A 25916-nucleotide genomic window follows, 5' to 3' on the forward strand; every position below is an offset into this window, starting at 1 on the left:
ACAGCTTGCTAACCCTCCTTTGGAGGGGAATTCTGGGAGCTAGTCCCTGCCAACCCACCCGATGAAAACAGAGAGTGGGGAGAGAAGAAATCACCCAATTGCCTCCCCCACCCACAGGAGCAGCCTAGTAGGACACTAAGGATCTTAGAAAACATGACACAAACTGCCATGCACAATCCTCTGCTGGGATGTTTTGCAGGAGACGCAGCCCACCCCAGCCAAGCAGATAGGTTGCTGCTTCCTCTGCTTCTGAGTGGGGACCTGACTGCTACCCCTCAGGGAGGATCCCTTCCCCCATGCTGCTGGCCCTACCACCACCACCACTCCAAGGTGGGGGGGAAGGCCCCAGTGCAGGAGTGAAGCCCCAGGCGGATCTGTGTTGCAGTGTGCCTAGGACCCCGGATTGCCTTAATCCAGGCCCATGGATGTGGTGTGTTCTGGAGCGGGGGTGGAGCCGGGGTTTATAAAATGCAGAACCCTCCAAAACTACAACCAAAGCATCAACATGTTGCAGTTTGGCCCGTCTCAAAGAGCTGCTCTAAACTGGCCCAGTTAGGATGGGGCGGACACTGAAGCCTGACTTGAACTAACCCATTCTGCAAAGCCTAGATATGGGGTGCACCAGCTCGAAGGTATAGCAGGGGCCTGTGCCGCGTCAGCCAAAGGGTTAATTAACAGAGATGAGCCCGAACCAGCTGGGTCCAAACCCTCCTGGACTGTGGAGACATTTATAGCCACATCCAACCTTTGCAACTGGCTCCCATCTGCCCAAAGGCCCAACCCGATGCCCCCCCATTGTGGGGAAGCTGGAACCAGGACTTGGCTGGTCAGGCCTCTTGGTAACAGCAGCTAAGGACTTGAACCTCTCCCGTTCAAAGCAACGGGAGGTTTGCCAATCCACGTCAAAGGGAACAGAACAAAGCCCTAGATGGGGAGGTATCTCCTCAGTGAAACTAGGGTGACCAGATGTCCCGATTTTGGGGTCTTTTTTTTTTTTTTTAATATAGGCTCCTATTGCCTCCCCACCCCCGTCCCGATTTTTCACATTTGCTGTCTGGTCACCCTAAGAGAAACAAAGTATTCTTTGCTTACTGTTCTGCTGAGCCAGGAAAAGCCCTTGCAGGGGAGGTAACCAACAACTCTCTCCCGCGGTGTTCCTGCTGTCTTTTGTTTTGGCTGATGGTCTCCAAAGAAAACTGCGTGACCGTCCTCTGACTGCTTTTAGCGCAGAAAGAGAAAAGAGGGCTTGAGCTCAAAAACGTCAGCCACCTTTGAACACATGCTCGATGGCAACTATTCATCCATTTCACATTCAAACCTGCAGCGCATGGGGTGCGATTGGTCTTAGTGACACCTCTTTAAAGAGGCTGGGGCCATTAAGCCGTGAGTCCTAGATATTCAACTGAGAAATAAACCCAATAGGTCTGACAGTCTCTTAAACCCAGAGTCGGCCACTAGAAAAGCTGCATGACTGAGCTTTCTTCCTGCTCTCCCAGTGCAGAGGGATGTCCATCCAGACTGTGATATTTGTAGGGGCAGAGGCTGTGTATTTTTATCTCACACAGCACCAAGCACACACCAGTAGCGGTCCCCTAATAGCAAGACCACTTCCGTTTTACAGGGAGTTTCTATTGCACTTTAAGCTAAATAAAAGTGGGCCAGTTTACAATGCTGCTGTGCATCAGTAGCTTCCGTCATAACTCCACTGGAAGTTGCCGCTGTGTAAAAGGTCTTAGACACCAAAGTAGAAGTGGTCTGATTTTTAAGATCTGTCTGGATCTGCCATTTAGACGCCCACCTTTGAAAGTTCTGACCAGCGTGGGTGCTAAGGATTCCAAAGTAGTTTTCCACATGGGCTGGATTTGCCCCCTGGCTGTGTCCACTACCCCCACCATTCTGCAGTATGCTGGTTGCTTGCCACTCTCCAACAAGTGACTCAGGGTATGTCTACACAGCAAAGAAAAAGCTTGCCAGCCGACTCGGACTTGGACTGCAGGGCTGTTTCATTTCTGCGTAGACTTCTGGGCTTGGGAGACCCTTCCACCTCATAGGATCCCACAACTACACAGCAATGAAACAGCCTTGCAGCCCAAGTTGGCTGGCATGGGCCAGCCACGGGTTTTTCTTTGTTGTGTAGACATCCCCTCAGTGACAATCGCCACCCTAGCTTGCATGGATAACACCCCTGTGCCGGTGTCCAGCCTCGCTAACCACAATGGGGCGCTGTACAGGTCGCCCCCTGTGCAGCTCACACTTTGTAAGGCACGGAGTTGATCTGCCCATGTACAGTAAGTCAAACATTAGTTGCATTCAAGGGGTGCTTGTCGGTGCGTTAGGCACAGCAGGGAAACCACGAATGAGAAGGACACCATTGCCAAATGAAGGATCACGCCCAGTGTCTATTTCAACAAGGTATTTTATTGGTCCAGCAGCTGCAAAATATACAAATTTCTGAAAGGCATACCCTGTTCTTAAACTGGCACAGCTTTCATCTCAGGCAATTATTCCCGACATATATACAGAATACAAGTAACATATCATAAGTCAAAATAAAATAAACCCCAAAAGACCTACCCTTCTCTCCAAGCTCTGCAGCATACATTAAATAAATAAACAGCACTTCGCTATAAAATTATAAAAAAATAAATTCAAGTATCACAAAACACACAAAAGTCATTGGTGTGGTTCAGTTAGCCCCTTCTGCCCACCCACCCTGTGTTATAATGGCACGGCCCGGGCCCAATATTTGCTGTTTATAGAAATAGGAGAATTGGTGTCAAGTTTCCAGGGGAACAGGATGGACAGAACCAATCCCAGCAAGCCCCTTTGCTTGCCTAACTCCTCCTCCAAGCCACCACCTCTTTATATCGGGGGATTGGTCTGAAGCGATATTCCACCCCTTTCCCTTTCAACTAAACATGCTCCTTTTCAGGCAGAGTCCCAGTTTTTGTAGGCCCCACCAATATGAAGTTATTTTCGGAACGGGAGATACAGTTTGTTTTGAAGTTTGAGTATGTGTAAAATGGATCCCGGGCCCGAATGTTTGCGTTTGCTGCGTTATCTTTCCGTAGCAGGGGGAGAAAGTTAAACTCCTCGGGAAGCCGTCCAAAAGATAGGTCACTCACTCTCTAAAAATTAGTCTCTCTAAAACGAATGAAACTAAATGGCAGACGTAAAACACGCAGGCAAAAAGGGAACTCTACATTTATCACAGCTATTCAAAAACAAAAAAATTCTTCCACTTCATCTTTACAAGAATAGCTGTATATAAACAAACCTCACAATGGCAGGTTACCAATAAAAATATCTTCAAGGGTCAGATATGGGCTGAGAGAGCCACTACTGGCCCTTCCCTGGTGCTGCTTTAAAACGTACAAAGGTACAAAGCATTTTCACTGTGCAAGACTAAAGCACTAGGCACTGCGGTTCACCTTTCCAAAGAAGTAACCACATTTCACCAGAGCCTTTCTGCTCCCCTCTGCAGGAACCTCACCTATTAACCAGTTACCTGAAGCAAGAGCGAATACAAGGGAAAAAAACAAACACGAGTGGAGAACTCCCCAGCACAATGCTGACAGCTCAGGACCCCCGCCTGCTTTTCTAATGGACTGTAGGGTACATCCTTTCAGCATACGATTCAGCTGCACTTTAAACCGTTAAGACAATAAATGTATTGCTTGAGCTCCACTCTGCTTTTTGGCTCAGCACTGGCGCACCGGAGAGAGCGTGCGGTGGGGTAAAAAGAGAGCACAGGGACTAGCCAAGATTTAGGGCTTGGTGGGCCAAGGAAAAACGAGACACTACTTCAATAGTCTTTTCCTCTCCCCACTTCTGGAGTGAAGCCAGGCGGGAGAAAATGCTGTACAAGGAGAACACAAGCGCACACGAACTTCTGCACAAACGACACAGTAGTGGTTATTCTTGGGCTTAAGCCCCTGAACTTGAAACACAGAACAGACGGTCAAGAAGAGACTCACATACAGAACAACTGGAAGTTGACCAGTCCCTACGACTAGTCCATAAATTAGTACCTCACACTCACCCTCTACCCCTCCCCACCGCTAATACTGTAACTACCCACTGCTTTGCAGTCTGAATCTTTCAGCTCACGCAGTACAGCATCCAAGTATCTAGGCTTCATCTGTAAGAGGCAGGATTGGAGTGGGGGGCCGGGGGGGGAGTCACACCCCTGCCACATGTAAAGTGCAAAACCAAGCAGTTTATAAAAAGAAACTATTGTTTAAATGCCTCTGAATGTGGATTTTTCCACACACACAAAAGAACTTGCTCCTCACGGACAGACAGACCTTCATGCATCCCCAAGAGGGCTGTGTGTCTGCCAAACCCACCTAGCCTAGCATAGACACCTACTTTAGAACAGCAAATCCTGCTCAAGTGCAGGGTAAAAACCTCTGGGAAGTGGAGGGGGGAGGGGAGATGAATTACAAGGAAAGCCTCTTGGATCACATAGGCCTGTGCTCCTCCCCTCCCCCACCTTCATCCAAACAACAGCAAGGTGGGGCTTCCCCCCAATCCAAGCCTCACTGCCACGCCCAGTGGCTCAAACCATCTCTCCTCAGCCAGCGCTTCTCAGGTCGAGGGTAAAAGCAGATTCCATTTGTCTCAGAAGCAGATGTACAAGCCCGGCAGATCCCGTTGATATTTACAGAGCTATAGAATTGTTGTTTTGGTAAACACGGCCATAGAGTTCTGCTTCAACAGTCAAGGATGTCACCCAACTGCCTCTGCCGTCAGGTCACATGCCGCGAAGAGGCCATCGCCGGTACCAATAAGGAGTGCCCGGTTCACGGAGGAGTTAAAGACATCCCTCCCCTTTTGTATTTCTCTGCTCACCCTGTCTCCTCCACATATATACACACGAACAGGAGGAGACGGAGCAGTACCAGCCATCCCTGCAAGGTCACGTCGCTTACACACAAAAAGAAAGTCCAGCAACTCAGTGCACTAGAAGCACGTTACAGCTTGCTAGGATATATCGAACACCCAAGGAGACATAAAAAGAGATGGCCTATGGATTGGCTGTTGAATCCACTTTTTCCAGGTTGATGAGCTCTTCTTTCTCTCTCTCCCCAACTCAATACAGTCCAGTCGGCAGACGAACAGCTATGGTAGAAGCAGCCAAGGGTCGACCTCGAGTCAAATGGAGGAGTACGATACAAGCAAACATCAGAAATGACGATGAAATGGAATCGGCGTCATCCGTAGGCTTCCAACAGCCCTGAAGAAATCATGATTGCTTCTGGGAGCTGTTCATGTTCTTGCAAAGAAAGAAAGCAAAGCAGGGGTTGGATTTGCCCTGTAACTCGGAAACCAAACAGCAAGAAACACAGCAGCATCCTTTACATGCAGATGGGACATGGGGAAGGGAAGGCTAACACAGAGCCACTGTAGGGATCACTGCAAAAGCATCTACTACGTAGGCAGGTCAGACGATGCGCACTGAAGGAACAGCCAGGATTAAATAAACAAAAAAGCAACAGAGGAGATTTTCATCAGCATGCCGCCTGCCTCTCACCCTCTGCCCTCTATTGTTTGTGTCCATGGCCCTCGCTTGTGTCATGTCTGTATTTAGACAGTAAGTGCCTTGCTGGATTCTATACTGCACAGTAATCAACACCAGTGCAGCATGAATGTGAAATACTACCCATTTTGCACAGGCATAAATGAATACACAAGGCCCAAGTGGGTGGAGACTAGGGATCTGGGTCTTTCTTTGTTTCTGCAGACCTCCTAGCACATATTTGAACCCCAAGTAATTTGCACTAGTGAAGTTGAACCACCAGTTCTCATTTCAGCAAACCTATGCTAAGCACTATCCTGCACGATGGCTGAATGAGACATGCACACACTGGCTGCTCCAGTGGAGCAAGGGAGCTCGGCTTCCTGTAGTCTGCCTCACCGTGAACTACAGATTAAGATCTCCAGACTTTTCACTTGCCCCAATACTGTCTTTAAAAAGCACTAGGGTCTTCCATTGCTGCTCAAGCCTAGATACCAGCCAGCTATGGACCTCAACTGTAGCTCTTCAGAACTGCTGTTGCAAAGACATCCACTAAACACCAAGGTCAACTAGAAAAGCATTTTCTAATCCATGCCAAAGGGGTGAAAAGGATGCGAGTCTCAACAGCTAAACACACACTAGTCACAATGCAAGACTGACACCCTCTGCAGTGGTCACAACACTGAGCAGCTCCCACTAGATATGGGATATGAAGGTTTGTTGTGATTGGCGAGTTTTCCACATCACAACATCCCAGGGAAGGGAAAAGGGGAAAGAGACCAGTTTCTCAACAGAAATCTCAGTCCTGGCTGGGTTTATAGCATGGACCAAGATGCAGAAGTGGATTGAGATGCTCTCACTGCTATCCAAAGAGACAGGGTCAAGTTAGGGAAGCCAGAGCATGCACTGAGCCATTTACCTTGGAAATATTAGTAAAGAGAAAACTTTAAGGAAGTGATACACAGTTCGTCTTTAAGCGTGAAGGGGAAAGAGAGAAGGGGAAAGGAGGGGAAGAGACTTTAAATTTGATTTAATAAAAGTTCATTCAGGATCAAAATAAATAAAAAGACCACACACACACACACACACACACTCCATTATAGTCAAAAGGCAACAGCTGTCCTCCCCACTTGCTCCCCAGTGCCTAGATCCTACAGTGATGAGCACTTACTATAGTCTCTTCCCAGCAAAGGTGCTAGGCGCCTGGTCTGTGATCTTATTTCCTGCCTGCTTTCTAGGCTACCCGCTATATTGTATAGAACCCTATTAACAACAAAGCATCTAATCCATACTAGGATGGTGGTTCCCAGCCACTGATGCTTCAGGCTCTGGGAGCTAGAATCAGAAGGACGGGACATTAGACACTCCGTGATCCTCAGCTGGTGAAAGTGGTCAGAGTTCCATTGACTTCAATGGCACTACGACAAATTGACATCAGCTGAGCACCTGCCGTCAACCTCGCCATAGACCTACTTAGACCCATGAACAAAATGAGTCAGGGAGTGTACATTAGTGTAACATATATCCCCAAATAGGGGAAAAAGTCAGAGGTTGACTATGATTGGTGCAAGTTGCTCTCTCTTCTAGCTGCTAAGGGGGCCACTTAGATGCTCATAGAGATTTGGATCAGGGAGGACGGTGTACGATGATAAACATGTGTCTAAGTCAGCCTAAGATGGAATAACATACAGGCGGGGGCAGGGGTTGGAAGAACATGCCAGTTACACATCAACTCTGAATTTGGCCCTAATGCCTCAGAGGTTCCTCTTCCCTACCTTAAATGAGCTAAGCATGAAGGTGCCACCAGTCAGTCAGCAAGGCAAGCGCCAAGCCATAATGGAGTCTGGCCTGCCTTAAGCTTTAGTCTTGCAACTACTGTCAGAACTTGGAGAGCACTGGCTGGGAGCATCGGCTGGTTCAGCAGAGTTCTTGGCCTGGCAAACTGAGATAGCTCTCCCCAAAAGGTTTTGAACCTCTGCTTCAGAGGGGGCATTTTCAGTGGCACAGTTAGCAGCAAGCTGTTCAGTGCCTTTTGATTACAACGTGGACAATATTAAGAAGCAGCCTCAGAAGCAGTAAGGAAAGGAAAAAGCAGCCGTGCATGCCATGCTAGACAAATCAAAAACATAAATCAAGACAAGCCTGCGTTTGTTCTTTAACATACAAGAGCTGAGCTCCCCACAAATGAAAATCTTTGCCCAGGTTTGCTAATGTGACCCATTCCCATTCCCAACAACACAGAGGCTGTTAGATTTAATACTGCAGATAGACTATCACAAGATGAGAGGGAGAGGATAAGAATTAGTGAGATTTGTCAGTGTGTTCCAGCTGCTGTGTTCAAGCACAACTGAATTCTGCCTCATTTTAATGAATGCTGCTCATTTTAGTTAATAGCAAACCCCAGCATCTTGAAACCAACAAGGACAGAGATGCAACATTAACTGTGACTCAGGCTGATCCAGTCAGTGCGTAAGATGATGAACTGATGCCTTCTCACCATTACGCTGTACCTGTCCCCTGGCAGACTACAAAGCACCAGTATGTGCCCATTAGGCTCCCTCTAACTAACATTGTTATTCTGCAACTGATCTGTAGAAAGCCACACAGTATGGAGTACAAAAGCATCAGGAGTTAGGGGCATGCATTCAAAGCTTAGATACAACAATAGCTGGCAGGCAGGGGTGGGAGAGTGATAGCTCAGTGGTTTGAGCATTAGCCTGCTAAACCCAGGGTTGTACGTTCAATCCTTGAGGGGGCCATTTAGGGATCACGGGGGAGGAAAAAAAATCCCACCTGTCAGGAACAGTACTTAGTCCTGCTAATGAAGGCAGGGGACCTTTCAAGGCCACTTCCAGCTCTATGAGATAGGTGTGTGTGTGTCTCTCTCTCTATATATATATATATATAAAAGAATCATAATCTTGGCCGTAGCTGAAGGTGTCTACTTTACTATCTACCATCCCCAAGCAAACATGGATACACTACTCCCAAGAAGCCTCAAATCCTGATTGGCTTGTCACAGTTTTGCAGGTAGATGGATGCCATGTCTAAACAGCCTCCCTTGAGACAGGAGATAAAATCCTTCTAGGGTGAGAGGAGCAACTTGAAGCAGGACCCTCCCCAGGAAGCTCATTTGGTGCAACCTCCCACTCTGTGTTCCCTCTAAGTTGCACACCTGCACAAGAGGGCATCAAGGGCCATGTAACTAATTAGTGGAGCCGCACAGTCAGAGGCGGGCCTGGACCCCGAAGAGGATATGGTGGGGGTTGATGGGGGCAGTGGGGTGGGGAGCATGGGGCATACAGGGCTAGGGCAGGGAAAGACACCTCTCTCCCAGCCCCAGGGCTGTGGCGGGGAGAGACACCTCTCCCCACTGCTGCCTGCCCACTGTTTCTGCAGCAGACCCACCCCAGTTTGGCTGGGTTATACAGAAGGGTAGCAGGATTTGGTGCCTTGACAGATTTCAATGTTGTCCTGTTCAATTACTGACAAAGCCATGATCGGATTCCCTAGCAGAAAGTGTTATAATATAATCTTGCAAATTAGAAAACTCTTGACCATTCAAATGCTAAATGGCAGTTATCTACATAGCTCTTGTAACAGAAAATGATACAAGGCCCTGCATTACTTTTTAGATTATGAAAATAAATACATAACAAGGTCAACCAGAGATGCAGCTTCAGCAACCCTTTAGTAGAAGGGTACAGAAAGCTGCTTAAGTCTGATCAGCAATTCAGATTTTTTGTTGCACTGGTGGCACGCAACTGCACATCACCTTGATATTGGTGTTGCACATACCAAAATTCATTCCACACATGGAAGGAAAAAATTAGAGGGAACATTGCTCCCACTTGTTGCATTCTAAGGAGGTGGAAAAATTGTTGTGTGGAAGCCTCTCCATGAGCCAGAGATACAAGCCATCCCTGGCCAGGAGGGAATAGCACGAACTAGACACGGGTTGGGGAGGGCGGAGGCTGATTGCACCAGAGGCAAAGCAGCCCCTCTCTCCACCTTCTAATCAGACACTGCTAAACCACATCTGCTGCAGTAGGAGTGTCACAGCTAACAGGAAGCCAAGCCAGCACCCAGGCAGGCAGGAAGGACAAACCAGAACTACAAACCAGATTAGAGGGTACAAGCACAGATGAGAATCCTTAACAGATTCACAGAATTAAAATCCAGAACTCAATCTAGTTTCACAGCAGCAACAACAAAGAAGATAACAACAAAGCCAGCTGGAAGGTAGGAGACACGCAAAGGAAAAACTCACAAGAAGATACTTACAGACAAGCCTTCCCTAGTAAAGGCTGCAAGGAGACAAAGAGAGAGAGAAAATGGAAAGAGAGGCGTCAGTAACAGCGTGCACGTAGGAAGGGAGTCATTTGAAATCAGCAAGAGGCAATCAACCAAAGAGCAATTCCAAGGTTAATTGGAAGGAGCGCGAGCATGAAGGGCACCAAAACTGGAGGCCTCCTTAACCATCCCCTTTAGTGCTAATTGGGAACCAGGTGTTAGTGCAAAGCAGCCACCAACCAGAACCTCCAGCAATTCATCCCAGCCCGGCAGTGTTTGGACTTGCCACCTTACTTTTTGGGACTGGCCTACAAGACAGTGGAGAGGGCAACAGGGAATTAACATGGACCGCAGGGCACAGGAAGAGCCGACAGACCAGGCAGCATGCTCTTATTACCCCCTAATGGGGGCATGGAGTTCCTCTATAACCAAGGTCTCTTCTAAGGCCTGAACAGACTCACTTTTATGGGTGCTTGTGTAGGCAGCACCCCAGATCTTTAATTGTGGGGGAAACTGACTGGGAGGAAGGAGTTTTACTACTCTATGAAATATCAGAGAAGCAATCATGGGGAGAAGTAAGCACTAAGCAGTGCCCCTGGAGGAGCTCCTTCCTCTATAATGGACAGAACAAGAAAGCCCACGCGTCCCCCTGGGATTTGTGCAACCATACACAGCAGATGGTTCCTGCCAGGCTGTGAATCAAGTCGTGGCCAATAGAGTCAAAGCCAGTTTATCAGCTCCGTGACAGCTGGTCATTAGGGCTGCCGCTCAAAAAGGCAACATAGGCTGTTCTCTTGCCCCACGTCTAGCTAGGCTGGAGTTCTTGGGAGAGCGATGGGAAGGGAAGCAGGTGCGGCCAGGGCATAGGTTCCCAGAGGTCATTATTAAGATAATGTCAAGAATGATTCCCTCTTTGCAGCATCTAGAACTAAACTCCAATCTAGTCAAGGGCAGCTAGATCCCAGAGGAGGAAGGAGTGGAGATGCCAACGAATGATCTGGAATGGGAGTGGGCAAACCAGCACCACGCACCCATTTAGAAGCTTGCACAGTAGCTGAGTTCAGAGGCACTTGAATGGGGCCAGAGAGAAACATTAAATCTCAACACCACAGTTACTCAGTTCAGCCTGGATTTGGATTTTCCTGGGCTTCCAAGGGTCCCAAGAAGCAAGAGACTGAACAGCGAGTTAATTTTAGGTGCTTTTAATAGAAGGGAGGGCAGGGCGCTGGTGGTAAACTAACTAAATTTAGCTCAAAGACAGCAGCATAATTAAAATAATCAAAGGCTCCTCCCTAGATTAATAAGCGACAAGAAGCGCACAACAATAAAGAGAAGAAGGAGGATTCGACTAACTTGTCCAGGCAGCTGCGTGGGCACCTCTTGGGGCATACAGACTGGCAGGGCAGCAGAAGAAGAAGCCACATGCTCGTCAAAGCTGTTGATGCGAGGCTTTTTGGTGGGCTCTGGGCTTGCTAGAGGGGTAACACTATTACGTCTCATGAGCGGGTTAGGTCCCTTCTTTGCTTCCTAAATTAGAGCGAGACAAAGACAAAAAGGAAGAAGGCGAAAGTTATGAAAAAAAGCAATTTTAAATTCTCCTCTATTTCCCCACCCCAAAAAAAAAACCCAACTACATATACGGTGCGTGTCTGATGCATTAATGTCCCTGATCACCAAGTGCAACACAAAAGGTCAGGAGAGACATTCCAAGGGAGAAAACCCTACGCTCTGAACCCTTCTGGGTCTACGCACACAGAAAAAGGCCACGACTTGTGGTGACAATTGACTAGAACAGGAAGGTTCTTCTGTCTCCTTCTCAAGATCTTTCCCGCAAACCAAAACAGATAGGCAAGAGGAGAGCACAAAAGCAAGCAGCACAGGAGGGAGCTAGTCTAGCCAATGAGAGCGACTGATTCGGCAATTGGACAGAGCAGCCAGGGAAGTTCCACTGCAAAGGGCTTATGCTCCCCTATGGGATGTTCTGCTTCTTGGAACTGCCCGCAATTCCCGGGTGAAAGGGAGTGACAGCTACCCGTGCAGCATGTTAGGAGACCAACCAGAGCAATTTGTGCTTGTCTAGCTTTATTTTCTCACCACAGCCTAGCTCTTGTTATTGCTGCAGAACCCATTGCTACAATACAGCAGCTGTCAAAGGATTCAGAAGCTCTTGATCTACGCTACCCAGCCGGGAATTGCTTCACCAATTGCCGACTACGCAGCCACCTCTAGGCGGGAAAGGCCGACATCTAGCAACACTACGATGCAGTTTAGGACAGGAAGTGAAGAAGACAGAAATAGCCACCTGAAAGGGGGACAATTTAAATTGGATCTGTGAGCACAGCACCCGTGAACACTGTGCTGGAGCATGCCTTCAGTGCCAACACCGTGGAAGTATGCCATCTCCTAAATCATCAGCGCCACTGCTCGTAGTACCTACATATTCCTGTCCGTGTACTGGCCAGGCTTAACTCTGCTTAGCTTACAAGCCCGCAGCACCAGCTGTTACACCACAGCACATTCATCTCGCTCCCCAAAAGGAGACTGCCAACATTTTCCCTTCCTCTCTCACAAGCATACAGCGCACTCACCCCTTCTGCTTAACAAGGAATGTGGCCTGATGGCTCTGTCCCTAACTGCGGCACTGCAGAAATCATTCCCTGCCTCCTCCTCAGGCATTTATCAGTCTAGGCTCATTGGCTGTCAGAAGGCCTGATCCAAAGCCCAATGAAAGTCTGTCCATTGACTTCAGTGGGCTTGGGATCAAACCCCTAGCATGTAGGGGGAAGCACCTGAAGGCAGGTTGGGGGGTCAGGGTCTTTAATTTCTGAAGCCTCCTCATCTGCCTGCAACACCTGAAGCCAGTTCTAAAATGGCTGCTCATGGTGCCCAGCCAAGCGATCTCCCGCCCCCTCTTGAAGTCCTTGTTGCCGGCTAACATTAGGAGGAAGGAGAGAGAGTGACTGAAAGATCTAAAGCAAAGCACAACTCACCTCTGACTGGTCTCTGTGAGTGTTCACCGCTTCGACGTTCAGACAGACGGACTCCACTCGGCAACCTGCAGTGAGGAGCGAGAGACTGTCAGCAATTTATGGTTCCTCATTACTTTAGGGTGGAGGCCAAAGGCCTCAGTCTGGCTCAGGGACCCACTGGGCTAGGCAGTGCACAAACACACAGGAAGAGAGCTCCAGTCCTGCCCAGAGGAGCCTACAATCTATCCTGAACCGAGATGCAACCACCAGCAAACACTTCACCCAACCGCGCGAGCCAGCCCATCAAGGAAAAACGTTCCACTTACCATAGGCCACAGGTGTCAGCTTCAGCACCGTGTGAAGGGGGCATTTCAGGTAGGGCATTTCAGCTGGAGGAACGGCAAACAAGGCGGGGGAGGGGAGGTTAGTGACAACAGAGGTGGCAGAATCCATTCTGCAAATGTATGGACAGACTCTACCCCTCTGTAGAGGCCGGTGAGAACTCCCCTCCCCGTGTATAACTCAGCATACTGCCTAGGTCACCCGAAGCACAGGAAAAACAAGTGTCCACCCAGGGCTCCACTCTACAGCTGGCCCAACACCCCTGGCGAGTTCCGATCTCCCAATTCAGAAGTAGGATCAGACTGGGAGACTAAACGCCCCCTCCTCGGCAACTCGGGGACTCCTCAGGCCAACCCTGGAGCTCACTTGGCGGGGCCAGAGTTCCAACAGACATTCAGAGGAATGACACTGCAGCAGCCCAGAAGCTGGAGCAGGGACCAGCAGCACAGGAGAGGACCTATACTCTCAGTGACCAGCCCACGCATGATACAGCAGCGGCTCAGGCTGGTGCAATGCCACTTAAAATACTGCGAGTGTCATATGGCCCAGTCTTTGCAGACACAGAACTATGTGCACCAAGCAGCTCTCCCAACACCATCCAACTTCGAGAACTCTTTCCAGGAGTGTGTGCAAGGAGTCTCTTTCTCTCTGAGCTTCTGTACAATACACTCCTTCCCCCCTCCCCTTGCATCCCAATGTAGAACAGCCGGAAGCAACATGGGACCCAACTGCCTTCTGCTAAGACTGCCAGGGTGAGTGTCACATACCCGCGCTCTTGTCTAGGAAATAAGCCAGAAGGCACCGCATCACAGCCTGGTGACAGATCACAAGGACGTTCTCCTGCCTCTCCAGCTCCATGATGACTGGCTCCAGGCGCTGCACCAGATCTTGGTATGACTGCAAAATAAACAGAGCTAGAGATAAATTCACAGAGCACAGTCAGGAGTTACAAGGAGTCAAAAACAAAGCCACCGTTTTGGTCCATCTTTAAACCAAGTGAAACCCACAAAAATCCTGGAGTTTGGAGTTGTATCCATGACTTACAGGACAAAAGCAGCTGGAACACTGTTGAAATGATGCTTTACGTGGGGGCGGTAACAGGAGGAGTTTCCTTCTCCTACTGGATTCTTTTAAACTGGACATATATTCACAACCCCCCTCTCCTACTACATAGAAGAATCACCACCACCATTTGAGATCCACCCAACCTTTCCACAATGCCAGCGAGAGTTTGCCTGGAAGTTATGCCCTTCTGCTTAAGCAGATCGGTTCTGAACCATGAACATCTCTCAGCTCAAAAATGAATTTAGCGTTGGTGAAAGGTTCTAAATCAATCAGCCTTACAGACTGAGGTCTTCCATCTAGTCAGAGTACAGGAGGCAGAGGCAGTGCAAGATCTCCCACACCGCCAACCTGTTTTAACTCTGAATGGTAGGGACCACCCTCTACAAATCAGAAATCAGGAGGTAGTTTTGGCTCAGTGGAACATCTGGCCCTTGGCTTCTCTGCAGAGACTGTCAGCAAGGGTGCCAAGCATGGTGGCCATCTACCCGCTAGGAATTGACTTTAAGTCACAAGTAACATGGATTTGAACTGATGAACTTGTGGCAAAAGGCTCTATGGCCCATTAGCCAACCCTTCCAAGTAATTTCAGCAGTTGTCTAAAATGAACACACCACATCTCATGATAGAACACTAAACACAAAGTCACTTCTCTGCTCTGGTACTGGGAGGAGAGAGAACCTCAGCAACAGACAGAATTCTGCTTTCATATCTGCACTGGAAACCAGAAGGGTTTATTAAGCTACATGGAGTTTTTGAGGATAATAATATCTGTTTCAGAAGTTCGTTCTTCTACAAGAACCATAAACTCTGGAGGACTGGCATACAGAAACAAGAGCGGTAGCTGGTGGGAATTTTAGCCCCTACGGTCAATATTACGCATACCACTATTCCATAACTTTGAAATCCACAAGCCTGTATTTTTCCAGAAGCTGGTGGATATTCCTCATACATCTTTGTCTTTATTCCAGAGCACGGAACTAAACTCCCATGTCAATGGACAAACATCACTTCATCACCCCTAAAAATGTACCATCAGCTCACTCCCCCAGCCAGCAGAGAGCACTGGAGAGATGCTACCATCAGCCTCAGGAGGGTGCCTTTGGGCAGGGGAGTAAAGAGAACTCCTTTGGGCTGAAAGATGCTATTTTACATTAAATATAGGGCCAAATTCAGATACCTTTACTTGGGTTAAGCAGCACCTTATGCCTCGAGTGGTCTTCATGAAATCAATGGGACCATCCATCAACTTGACTAAGGTATCAGAACCAGCCCGTAATAATTTGACAAGCGCCCAAAGGGGTCAGCACTCTCATCTAGTTACCACTTTGACTCAAAGTACTCAGAGATCCTAGACGGACCCATTTATTTTCTGCCCTCTAGGCTGGATGCAGAGCAGAAGGGTATATGGGTATGACAGGAAAGTATGTGGCGTTTTAGACCAGTCATGTCCCAGAGGGTTTCTCTGCAGACATACCTCTCCAGAAGGGTAGCGGTAATAGTATTTGTCCTGATCGCGTAAAGCAAATTCCTCCGGGTGCTTCTCCTTGATCTCTTCGTAAGTCATCTCTTCGCATACACCCTGCGGGAACAAGACATCCCCTGAGGTTATTTACTGGGCTCCAGACAACAGAGCTGCAGGTGCCAACCAATGCAGGTACCAGGCAGCCTTATGTGCATAGAAAATAACCTGCACTTGAGCCCCTAAGAATTTACCTGTGCAGTGGCCCTGGGTGGCAGCAATTTTAAACCAATAGGTTAGAGACAAAAGCTAACAAGCTCTTTGGCAGCACTGCATGCGCTACCAAAACCAGGCCGGGAAACAATATTGCCTCTTTACATCTCTGGAGAGGTTCAACGTCACTGCTGGGGAAACGTCAGCACTGGCCGTCAGAGCAAGGCACTGAGTCAGCTTCCCCCCACTCAGCACTTCCACAGCACCTCAGTCCTGGCCCTCCCCTTCCCGTGTTCGCTATTACAGCGCCAGGCCTCTCTTGGACACAACCAGCCGTGCTGACCAGGTCCCGGTGTGCTGGAGTGGGCAAACCCTGCTTCCACTGTGACATTTGGGCAGAGGGGGAAGGCCAGTGCCCTCACCGCTCCGCTCACCCGGACAGTGAGAGTCGGCAATTAGTAATCCAGTTAAGATGCTTACGGCATCGATTTCGTTGAGCGCCTTCCACTGTTCATAGGGCAGCTTGAGGGCTTCTGCCGTTTGGATTGTCCTCTTGAGTTGGCTGGTCCAGATTTTGAGGTCCTTCAGGTTCTGCTCCTCAACAAATTTGTTCAATGCACTGGCAAACTAAAGGAGATAAAACAAAGAGTGTGGTTACTGAACCTCCACTACCCAGGGCTTCCAGATGGTCCTGCTTACCCTGGATTTCAGAGGTGCTCATTTAGGTGCCAGTAGTGCACTGAAATGTTGCCAATTCAGAAGACACATTCAGGCCAACACCAAGTATATATATCTGCCCCTTTTTCTCATACACGGCATATTACAGAACCAGGGACTTGCTCCCCCCTGCCCAAATACAAGAGGGATATTGTTCCTCTACCTTCTTGCCCCTATTGGAGAGTCCAGAGTCACCTCCAATCTTCCCTTTGAGGTTGAATTCGCTCTCACCGTGTCGACACAGATAAATGGTGCGCGGCTGGACATGGATGTTCATTAGGTAATAGACAATCCTGCTCTGGATGTGATCCTGGACCCTGTTCACCAGGAACCTCCGGCCAACATCGATCACTTTGATCAGAGACACGTCCCTGTGGAAACCATGGCAAGGAGCAGTGGAAACATGAAGCAAAGGCAACTCTTGAGAATAAATGTCAAGGGGATATAATCCCCATGTTAAAAGGATTTGCTGCAGCGGTATTTCATGGTAGCTTTAAGGCTTTCCTTTGAAATCACTGCTACATTGAGACTGGCCAGGTAATCTCCATTTTCCTTGTTCCATTAAAAAAAGATTAAATAAGATTCTTCTGACTCCAGACCCATGGCTAGTATTTAGCACAAGCCTCCACTGTACGAGAGATCTGGGATGAGGCAGCATCCTGCATGTGGCTGCCACACCTCCGGACAGCTGGGATTGACACCACACACTGAATGACTGACTACACTGAAACCCTGAAAGCCACCTGCTGCCCCACACCCATGCCAGGTGCAGAAAGTCACAGAGTGATGGAGGAGTTACTCATGGTAGAAAAGTGTTCCCAAATGGAGAAGCAGAGGAGATCAATATTGCAGCACTGCAGACTAAAACTGACTCTATCCAGAGTCATTTAGGGTGGCCAGGGCATCCTAGGTGTCTGCATGTAAAAGTTACCGCAGGATGCTCTGGTACTCTGGCTCCAGGCTGGAGCCACAAGGCATAAAGGATGGTAAAAAAGCCAGATCTTTTGGTCCTTGAGTTTAGAACGAGAGCTTGGGGCTCGCTCTTAGGATATGTCTATACTACCCGCCGAATCGGCGGGTAGTAATCGATCTCTTGGGGATCAATTTAGCACGTCTTGTCTAGACGCGATAAATCGATCCGCGAATCGATGCCCGTACTCCACTATGGCAGGAGGAATAAGCCGTGTCGACGGGGGAGCCGCGGCAGTTGACTCGCCACCATGAGGAGGGCCAGGTAAGTCAAACTAAGATACTTCGACTTCAGTTACGCAAATAGCGTAGACCTCCCCAGTGTAGACCAGCCCTTATTTTATTCTAATAAATTCACTTTTTCAAACAGAAACTGAAATACAGATCTATATTTTATTACCCTTTTCTTCCAAGACAAAACACCTCCAAGCCAAGCTATTTCAAAGCAAAACCCCTTACCTGTCATAGTTATCTGGGTCGAGCGGCTGGTAGCTGGCCTGGTAACAATTGATTCTCTTCATAAAGTCTTCCATGGCATCAGTTGAGTTGCAGTCCCTATAATCCGGGCTGGACAATTTAACTTCCTGTAGCAACACAGAAAGCAAATCAAAGAGTCATCAGAAAGCTTTCTGTACAGACAAAAGCTAGCGCCTCAGTCAATGACAGTGCAAACACGATATGTCCCAGAGCAATCAGGCTTGTCTAATATCAGGTGTCAAAGCTCTTCCAAGAGTCATGTACAAAGAGTCCACTTACAGCTGGAATTTTGAACTTATAAAAGAAGTAAAGTAAGAACAAATGGTAAGTGTAAGATGGGTAAACACATGGCTGCAGCACGTATCGTGGGTTACCATTTCCTCTCCGAATCAAAGGTTACCTAGCTCAAGGGTTTCTCAGTGATTTAGCCTCAACATTTTGTTGCCAAGAAAAGAGAAGTGAGTCCAGTGACAGTCTCAGCTCCCTAACGAGTTGGCTGAGCACACCCACACCAAGGGAAAAAAAATACACCATCCACCTTGTAAAGAGAACCAGTGATGTCTACGTGGTTAGAGTGGAACATGGGAAGCACGTGACCTTAGGCAAGATAGTTGTTCAGCACGTAGCAGAATGGAGTCCTTGTCCATGAATCCCTACTGCATTATAAATAATTTAAATGTTCCATGCCTCAGTTTCCCTACCTGTGTAATGGAGGTAATAGTACTTTACTTCCTCCCACTGGCCTCATTTATTAGCATTTGTGAATTGCTTTAGGATCCCTGAATGACACATGCTGTAAAAGGCCACAATGTTATCATCCAACATTTACTCTAAGTTTCTGATGCTGCAGCCCCAAGCTTTGGCATTGCAGCTAACAGTGTTGGTGTTGCGATTACATCAAACACGCTGACCCCTACAATGGCTTACACATGTCAGTAATACGGAAGCCAATGCAACAACTCATGCGAGTAAAGATAACTAAATGTGTGCAGAACTGTTTGCAGGATTAGGGCCTTGTGTCGTTGCTGTCATTATTATAATTTATTTTCTATTGCATCTGAGAACTAACACACTGTTAATCGGTAACATCCGGCAAAGCAGAACCTTACACACAATTTTATCTCCAATCACATACTTACGCATTAACTAACTTGAAGGGAAGTTATTGATTTGTGTAAAATAAGGTGTGAGGTATCCACTGAGATCAGAAGGGAAATAACCAAATCAAGGATAGACAGAGAGAAATCTGGTCAGCTCCAAGGTTTTGCTTTCGGTTCTTTTGGGGGCCTGCCCATGGAAGCCATACTCCCATTGAACGTCACAGGAACTGTGCTTGTATGAGGGTGACAAGATGGACCCCATTCAAGCATAGGATGTTCCCAGGTGCACCCTTATCTGTCTGAATGTAACTCAAAGCTGTGTAGGTTAATAGTACCATTAAGGGAATTCTGTGGAAAGGGGAGGAATGAGTCAGCTTCATATGTGGTGACACCGGACAGCAATACAAGACAAACCCGGGCCATAAAACCTTGTCACCTAAGGACAAACACCATTTGAACTCTGGGCATCGAGCCAATGGAGTTTGAGGTGCTGTAAAATGACTTGGAAAGTTGTGATGTAGAACTGGAGATAAGATTGGCAGTTGCAACAGTGCCTGGTAACAGGTTAGCGGGGAAAGTGAATTTTCATTAAAGAAATAAAAAAAGCCCCTCTCCTCTCTGGCCAACCCGAAGGCAGGGGGTCACCTCTTCTGACACATGCACAGGCAGGGCAGGGCATCAAAAAGACAGCTTCTCAAGAAGGCAGTTGCATGCCATTAATGTTTCTTCCCTAGCTAAGACTTCATCTAGCAAGCGGAAAAGTGCGTAATGAGGCCTGGTTACTGTCTTTTCTTGTGCATCTGTTTAATAGCAGACAGTAACAGGGTGCTGGCTTAAGAGGCACTGAACCAGCCCGTTAGCTCAGAACCTGCGAGCAGAGCTCCCATCAAGGGGAACCAGCTGGAGCTGGCCGGGTGTGGCTCATTAAAGGAGCCTGAGAGCAATCACCTGTGAGCCTGCCGGGAGGAAGGCCTATAAAGCTAGCAGGAAGGAAGTAGGAGGAGGGGGAAAGTGAAGACCTGTTGCTCCCAGCTGCTGTAAGAGCAAGCTGTGCCCTAAGGGGCTACCTGACTGGTACTGAATTGTATATAGTTGTATATACGTGGTGGTGGGGAAATAAAAGGGCACTGGTGTGTGACAGAGTGGGCTCCAGCAAATTGGTACCGCGAGCAACGAAGCGCTCGGCTACACAGACCTTGAGTCAAGTTTTCAAAAAGCACAGGAGTGACTTAGGAGCCTAAGTCCCATTGACTTGCACTGAGATTTAGGCTTCACGGTCATTTTTGAAACTGGGATTTATACTCCAGCCACTTAAGAACTTTTGAAAAAATTGCCCCTTGTTATGAAGTTATATTGTGACAAAGTGGGAATATTTTGTAATATTTTTATGAGTCATATGCGTGGCTCAGCTTCCCCCCTACTTTGGATTGCTACCAAGTGGAGGGAAAAGGACTACGTTTGCTCTCAGGGCAGACTACAACATAGAGATGTGTGTCACCCCGGTCTGGGTGAAACAATTAGAGTCATTAAGAAACAGAGACACAATGCAAGCTCCAGTGACTCATAACAGGAAGCTCTGGCCAGCGGGGCTGTGAACTCAGCATGGTCCTGCCTTGAGAACAAAGGACAGACATGACCAACAGGGGATAAGAGATGGCTTCTGGAAGAAGCTTGGGGCTCTCTCACCTTGGAATAGACTAAGGAAGGAAGTCAGGGAGAGATAGAGCTTGAAAATGGAGTTCACCACAGCTTGGCTGATGAATTGTGTCTTGACCAGAATGGACTATGCTTTAACCTTCATTTCTCTGTGCTAACCTAAGGACTTCCCACTTGACCAATAAACTCTACTCCGTTTTGAAAATGCTGTTTGGGGGTGACACTGCAAATACCGGCTGGAGTGCGTTAGTCCTTGAAGAGAATACACGTCTCTACCAGGAGTCTCCCTCAGTTGGACTTGCTGAGCAGAGCAGGCTGGAGCCCAGTAGCTCAGTCTAGGAGGCGATGAAGCAGCGTGGCCTACCCTGAAAGAGAACCGAGATCCCCATGATGGGGAGGGGGCTGTCCTGGCACACTGCAGGGCTTCCTCCAAGAGACTGTTCAAAAGCTGGGGTGTGGCACAGATCCTGTGGATCCCTGGCAGTTATATATTAAAGAACGGGGACTGGGGAGCTCAGAAAAGATTGCAAGTGATGGCTGTATTCAAATGCATTTGCCTAATCCTGAAGGGGCTGGTGCCAGACAGTCTTTACACACTTTCTGCCCTGAGACAGGTCAAAACTAAATATCCTCAGCTGGTGTAAATTATCCCAGTGCTGCCGAAGTACAATAAGCTGATCACCAGCTAGGGTCAGATACAATCTGTGCAAATACAGGATTTAGAAATAGATAATAGCTTTCCATTCTCACCATAACATTGGTGGCAACCACGGATGGGTCATTGCAAACAGATTCAATGAAGAACACCTGGAAGACAAAGCAAACGCCGGTTGAAGATTGGCAGTGAAACAGGGAGTTTATTACATCCAGCCTGATGTCTGCTCTAACCATTCCATGCCATTCTGAGTAGAATGTTTCAAAACTATTTCCTAATCCACCATATGGCAGAAAGTTTCCCCTCTCACCAGCTCATCTATTTTATTCTCCTTGGCTTGGAGATCTTAGGGGGTAGTAGGGTGGAAATGTTCTTTATGTTTGGTTCCCACTAACCTGGGCTCTGGAAACCCAGGGTCAATACCCTGCTTCACCACAGACTTCCTGTGTGAGCTTGGGCATGTCACAGGCCCAGATCCTCAAAGGTATTTAGACTCCTCACTCCCAAGTTAGGCAACTAAATACCTTTTAGGACCTGGACCTAAGTCTCTCTGTGCCTCTGTTTTCCCATCTGTAAAACAGCACTTCCCCACCTCAAAGGGGTGTTGTGCAGCCTGAGAGATACTCAGATACTATGACAACTAAGACAACTCCCACCTTTTCATGCTCTCTGTATGTGTATATATATATATCCTCAATATATGTTCCATTCTATGCATCTGAAGAACTGGGCCGTAGCCCACAAAAGCTTATGCTCAAATAAATTTGTTAGTCTCTAAGGTGCCACAAGTACTCCTGTTCTTTTTACGGACACAGACTAACACAGCTGCTACTCTGAAACCTGTCAGATACTATGGTAACGCAGGCCATATAAGTACCTTAGATAGATAAAAGTCTGATGTATACTGACCTTGAACCCATTTTCTTTGGCAAAGTTTAAAACCATTCCTCTTCTCTCCCTTGTTGTATTGGTAGCATCAAAAACCTATACAATAAAAATGCCAGGGCGGTCACCTTCAGGGGACATTTAAATAGCTCTCGGGGGAGGGGACAGGGGAATACTGTTTGACAATATATTTGCTGGGGTTTAGAATCAGAAAAAGAAAGTAATAAATTCATCACTTAAAGCAGTTTTCAGTTATAAGCCTTTGCATCTTACAACAAAAACATGGCAGTAAAAACCTCCAGAAGGCAAGTAAGGGAGCAGAAGGGATTCCGTGGATTTAATGGCATGTGCAAGGAAGGATGGTCTTAAGGCACTGAAGTTGTGGGTTCAATTCCTGGCTCTCCCACCACAAGCTTCCTTTGTAGCCTTGGGCAAGTCACTTAATTCCTCAGCCTCTGTTCAGCCCTGCAAGCAGCAGGTAGATTACTCACAGGGAGGCTGTGAGGAAGATTGTGTTCATGTTTGTGAGGGTCTCGATACTGTGGAGATGGGACCAATCTGAAGTCCTGTAATGATGGGAACGGCCTATTCCCCAAGGCGCTGTTCCAGTGTGTAGAACACAGGCCGCAGGATGCAGTTTCACTGGGGGACTGTCTCAGCACACACTGACAAGGGGGTATTTTGAGGATGGAAAGAGGCCTCTTGTTTCAATTAGCAGCCCCTTATCTGAACTTACCGCGATCTGGCCACCTTCCTCCGACAGGTACAATTTGACGTCTCTCAAGGCGGCTAAGGCACATTGTCTGCAGCAGAGGAAGAAAGAGATGTTTCTTAAGTAACTCGAGATGCTTATAAGAGCCAGTGGCTTGTTCCTGATGAAGAAGCCTTAAAGTTCCAACTCCTCCTAACCGTTCCACAACCCACGATTCCTGGTATGTGCAAGGACTGACATCCCCTGATCGACGGTCCGGAGCTGTGTGGCCAAAAGCCCCCATTCTAGCATTTACCGCGAGGCCACTGGCTTCACATCAATGAGGTTTGCCCACTTTGCAGATGGGAATCCCAATTCTGACCTCCTGTGAGCGACTGATTAGATAACAGCTACAGCACTCTGTGAACATGAAGCCACTCTGCAGGTTATTCAGCACCTCCACGGGACAGCAGGCAGCCTTGCACCTTGTGACGGCTCTGACAAGCTAAAAGGGAGCTGCACTCCACTTTCTCACCACAGAACCCCAAACCAGGAATGTCAATAGCCTGGCCTGGAACTGGGGAGTCCCTGGGCTCCAAGGACAATACTCTCAGGGCTCACTTTTCAGAAATGCTGAGCACCCTCAAAAGTTCAGCTAACGTCAATGGGAGCTGCAGGCGCTCAGCACTTCTGAAAATTCTAAGGCTTCGATCCTCATAGGGAATTGGTGCCTAAATCCCTTTCAGGGTCTGAGCCTAAGCCCTGAATTGGAAACCGAACGAGAGAAGCTGGGTGGGGGTGAGGCAACAGGGGAAATCTTAAGAGACCGGGTCGGACCGCGTTTCCAGTTACACCGTTCTAGCTCCAGAGTAATTCCCTTGAAATCAGGGGGAAGGGTTACCTACAATTGACAGCAGATTTTGGCTCAAAGAGAGCGGGCGGGTTAACAGAACAAGGCGACAGGGAACTTACTTCCGGACATTCATGCCCTCCTCGTTGTCAGGGCGGAAGAAGTCATAGGAGCTGTAATGCTTTACCGCCTCCCGGCGATACTCTCCCACGTTGAAAACTGCAAGGTGAAGGCAGGTAGTGAGAACAGCATTGGAAAGGAGCCAGCTAGTATGTCCCATATACAGCACAGCAGGCTCCAGGAGCATGACAGGATGTACAGAGACCCATCCAGGGATTGGCAGGAAAAGGGTTAACTCTCTCCCTCACAACACCCCCACTACGAAATAGCATCTCCTGCCGATATTCTCCAGGGATCCGAGCCGCCAGGGTGTCAAACATGGCTGGGCTCAGCAGCCCACTGCTCCACTGCAGGGAGCTTCTGGCAAGGGCCCACACGCTCCGGACAGACCCGAGAGCCAGATTCGCCCTGGGAGGAGGTGGAGCAAAAGGTTTTGGGAAATCCCTCACACACTGAACTCTGCTGCAAGAAGCCCTTTCGGTAAACAAACCAAATGGGCTTGGCCCCCTCGGCGAAAAAGGATCATCTCTGTAGTCACTCATCAGTGGAAGGGTCGGGGAGCAGGCAGAAGCCACCAAGTAGTCAGGATCCTCTCTCAAGGATCTCTCTCCCCGATGGATGCGGAAGAGGGAGATCCTGCCAGGCTCAATCCACTGGAGTGTTTAACTCCACAGGCACATCCCCAGTGGACCAGGGCACACATCTTCTAGCAGGAACGGCTGGCTGGGGCCTCACCTTTTGTTGGGACACCAATCCAATTGAGGTAGCGAGTCAGCTTCTTGGAGATGTAGGTCTTCCCCCGAGCTGGAAGGCCAACCATAACGATCACAGTGGGGGAATTGGTAAGCTGCGGCCCGCAGGCTACAATGAAGAGAGAAAACACACAAGAAGTCATTATAATCCCTCAGCATCATCCCTGCGAGGTTTGACAAAGCAGGCATCAGGGTGCTTACTACTGCTCCAACATCCCCGCAGTGCATCCACAGCCGGAGGAAATCTAATACCTCCCTCTTTAGTCTTCCCTCTCCCCCTCCGAACAACTGGCGCCAGGCACTGCAGCCTCGAGTCTGCAAATTTGCTGACTCATTTTTGCAACAGGATCTGCTGAATGAACACGTGTCAGACTGAGCAGAGATGGGCAGCAGACAGCTCTGGGGTCGCCGGGTAACGAAGCCTGATGCAGTGGCCTGATGAAACCAAGCAATACCTCTTCTCCTAAGCACTGATAAATAGATACTTGAACAGAGAAGAGAGGGAAGGCAGACAGTCTTACAGCTGAAGTTCAGGATTAGGAGACACGGTTCTACATCCAGCTCTACCACAGACTTCTGCACGACCTTGGGCAAGTCACATCATCCTTCTGTGCCTTAGTTTCCCCATTTATAAAATGAGGACAATAATAGCTCCCCCACCTCACAGGGACACTGGTGGACTACTTCAATAAAGAGCTAGTGGAATGCAGGCGACAATGGTATGATTCATTATGTTTGGTTTGAAACACAAGATACTTCTCCTCAGAACCTGGTTCCCAGAAGAGTTACTCAGTATCCAAGCTCTTTGGAACGCTAACGGGCCGCCTCCTGCATATGACTTTCCAGCAACCTAGACCTTCTTCTATACAAGTGGGTAGTTCACTGGGATTCAAAAGGCACTGACTGAAGCTGGTCCAACTTAGCAGCAAGGCATTCACGGATCACACATGCCCGAGCAGAACTGGCTCCTGGCTAATGCTCTCTGCCGCTGCCGAGATGGCATTCTGGAGTTGCAGGCAGATGAAGTCAAGTTAAACCACGCCCAGTCCCCACTTTGTGACTTTGCTTTGTACACCACTCCCAGAGGACTCAAGTGTTCTTGAAGTCCTCTCACAACAAGGAGCACGGTGTCCTGAACATCCCAGGGACATGGGAAGTGTAAACGTGCTTCACTGCAACGGC

The 25916-nt window shown here is 48.3% G+C and overlaps 1 protein-coding gene across 4 annotated transcripts in view; it reads right to left on the reverse strand.

The window, feature by feature from the left end:
• Nucleotides 1-2398: 2398 nt before the first annotated feature.
• PFKFB3 (6-phosphofructo-2-kinase/fructose-2,6-biphosphatase 3) overlaps nt 2399-25916 on the reverse strand; it is a 70654-nt gene continuing 47136 nt past the window's right edge. The window contains exons 3-17 of one of the 4 annotated variants that reach the window (XM_039519616.1): nt 24718-24843; nt 23985-24081; nt 23058-23124; nt 22346-22420; nt 21532-21588; nt 18008-18132; nt 16743-16950; nt 16343-16489; nt 15665-15769; nt 13893-14022; nt 13110-13172; nt 12805-12869; nt 11168-11341; nt 9806-9828; nt 2399-5278 (exon numbers count right to left, since the gene is read on the reverse strand). In XM_039519616.1, the coding sequence (XP_039375550.1) occupies nt 5272-5278; nt 9806-9828; nt 11168-11341; nt 12805-12869; nt 13110-13172; nt 13893-14022; nt 15665-15769; nt 16343-16489; nt 16743-16950; nt 18008-18132; nt 21532-21588; nt 22346-22420; nt 23058-23124; nt 23985-24081; nt 24718-24843 (1469 nt within the window). In that variant the 3' untranslated portion in view covers nt 2399-5271. Of the gene's footprint in view, nt 5279-6421; nt 6492-9805; nt 9829-11000; nt 11342-12804; nt 12870-13109; nt 13173-13892; nt 14023-15664; nt 15770-16342; nt 16490-16742; nt 16951-18007; nt 18133-21531; nt 21589-22345; nt 22421-23057; nt 23125-23984; nt 24082-24717; nt 24844-25916 lie in introns of those variants that run through there. The other 3 variants (XM_039519618.1, XM_039519615.1, XM_039519614.1) reach the window with 3 other exon arrangements.

The sequence above is a fragment of the Mauremys reevesii genome, linkage group 1, assembly GCF_016161935.1.
Source record: "Mauremys reevesii isolate NIE-2019 linkage group 1, ASM1616193v1, whole genome shotgun sequence".
Classification (NCBI taxonomy): domain Eukaryota; kingdom Metazoa; phylum Chordata; order Testudines; family Geoemydidae; genus Mauremys; species Mauremys reevesii.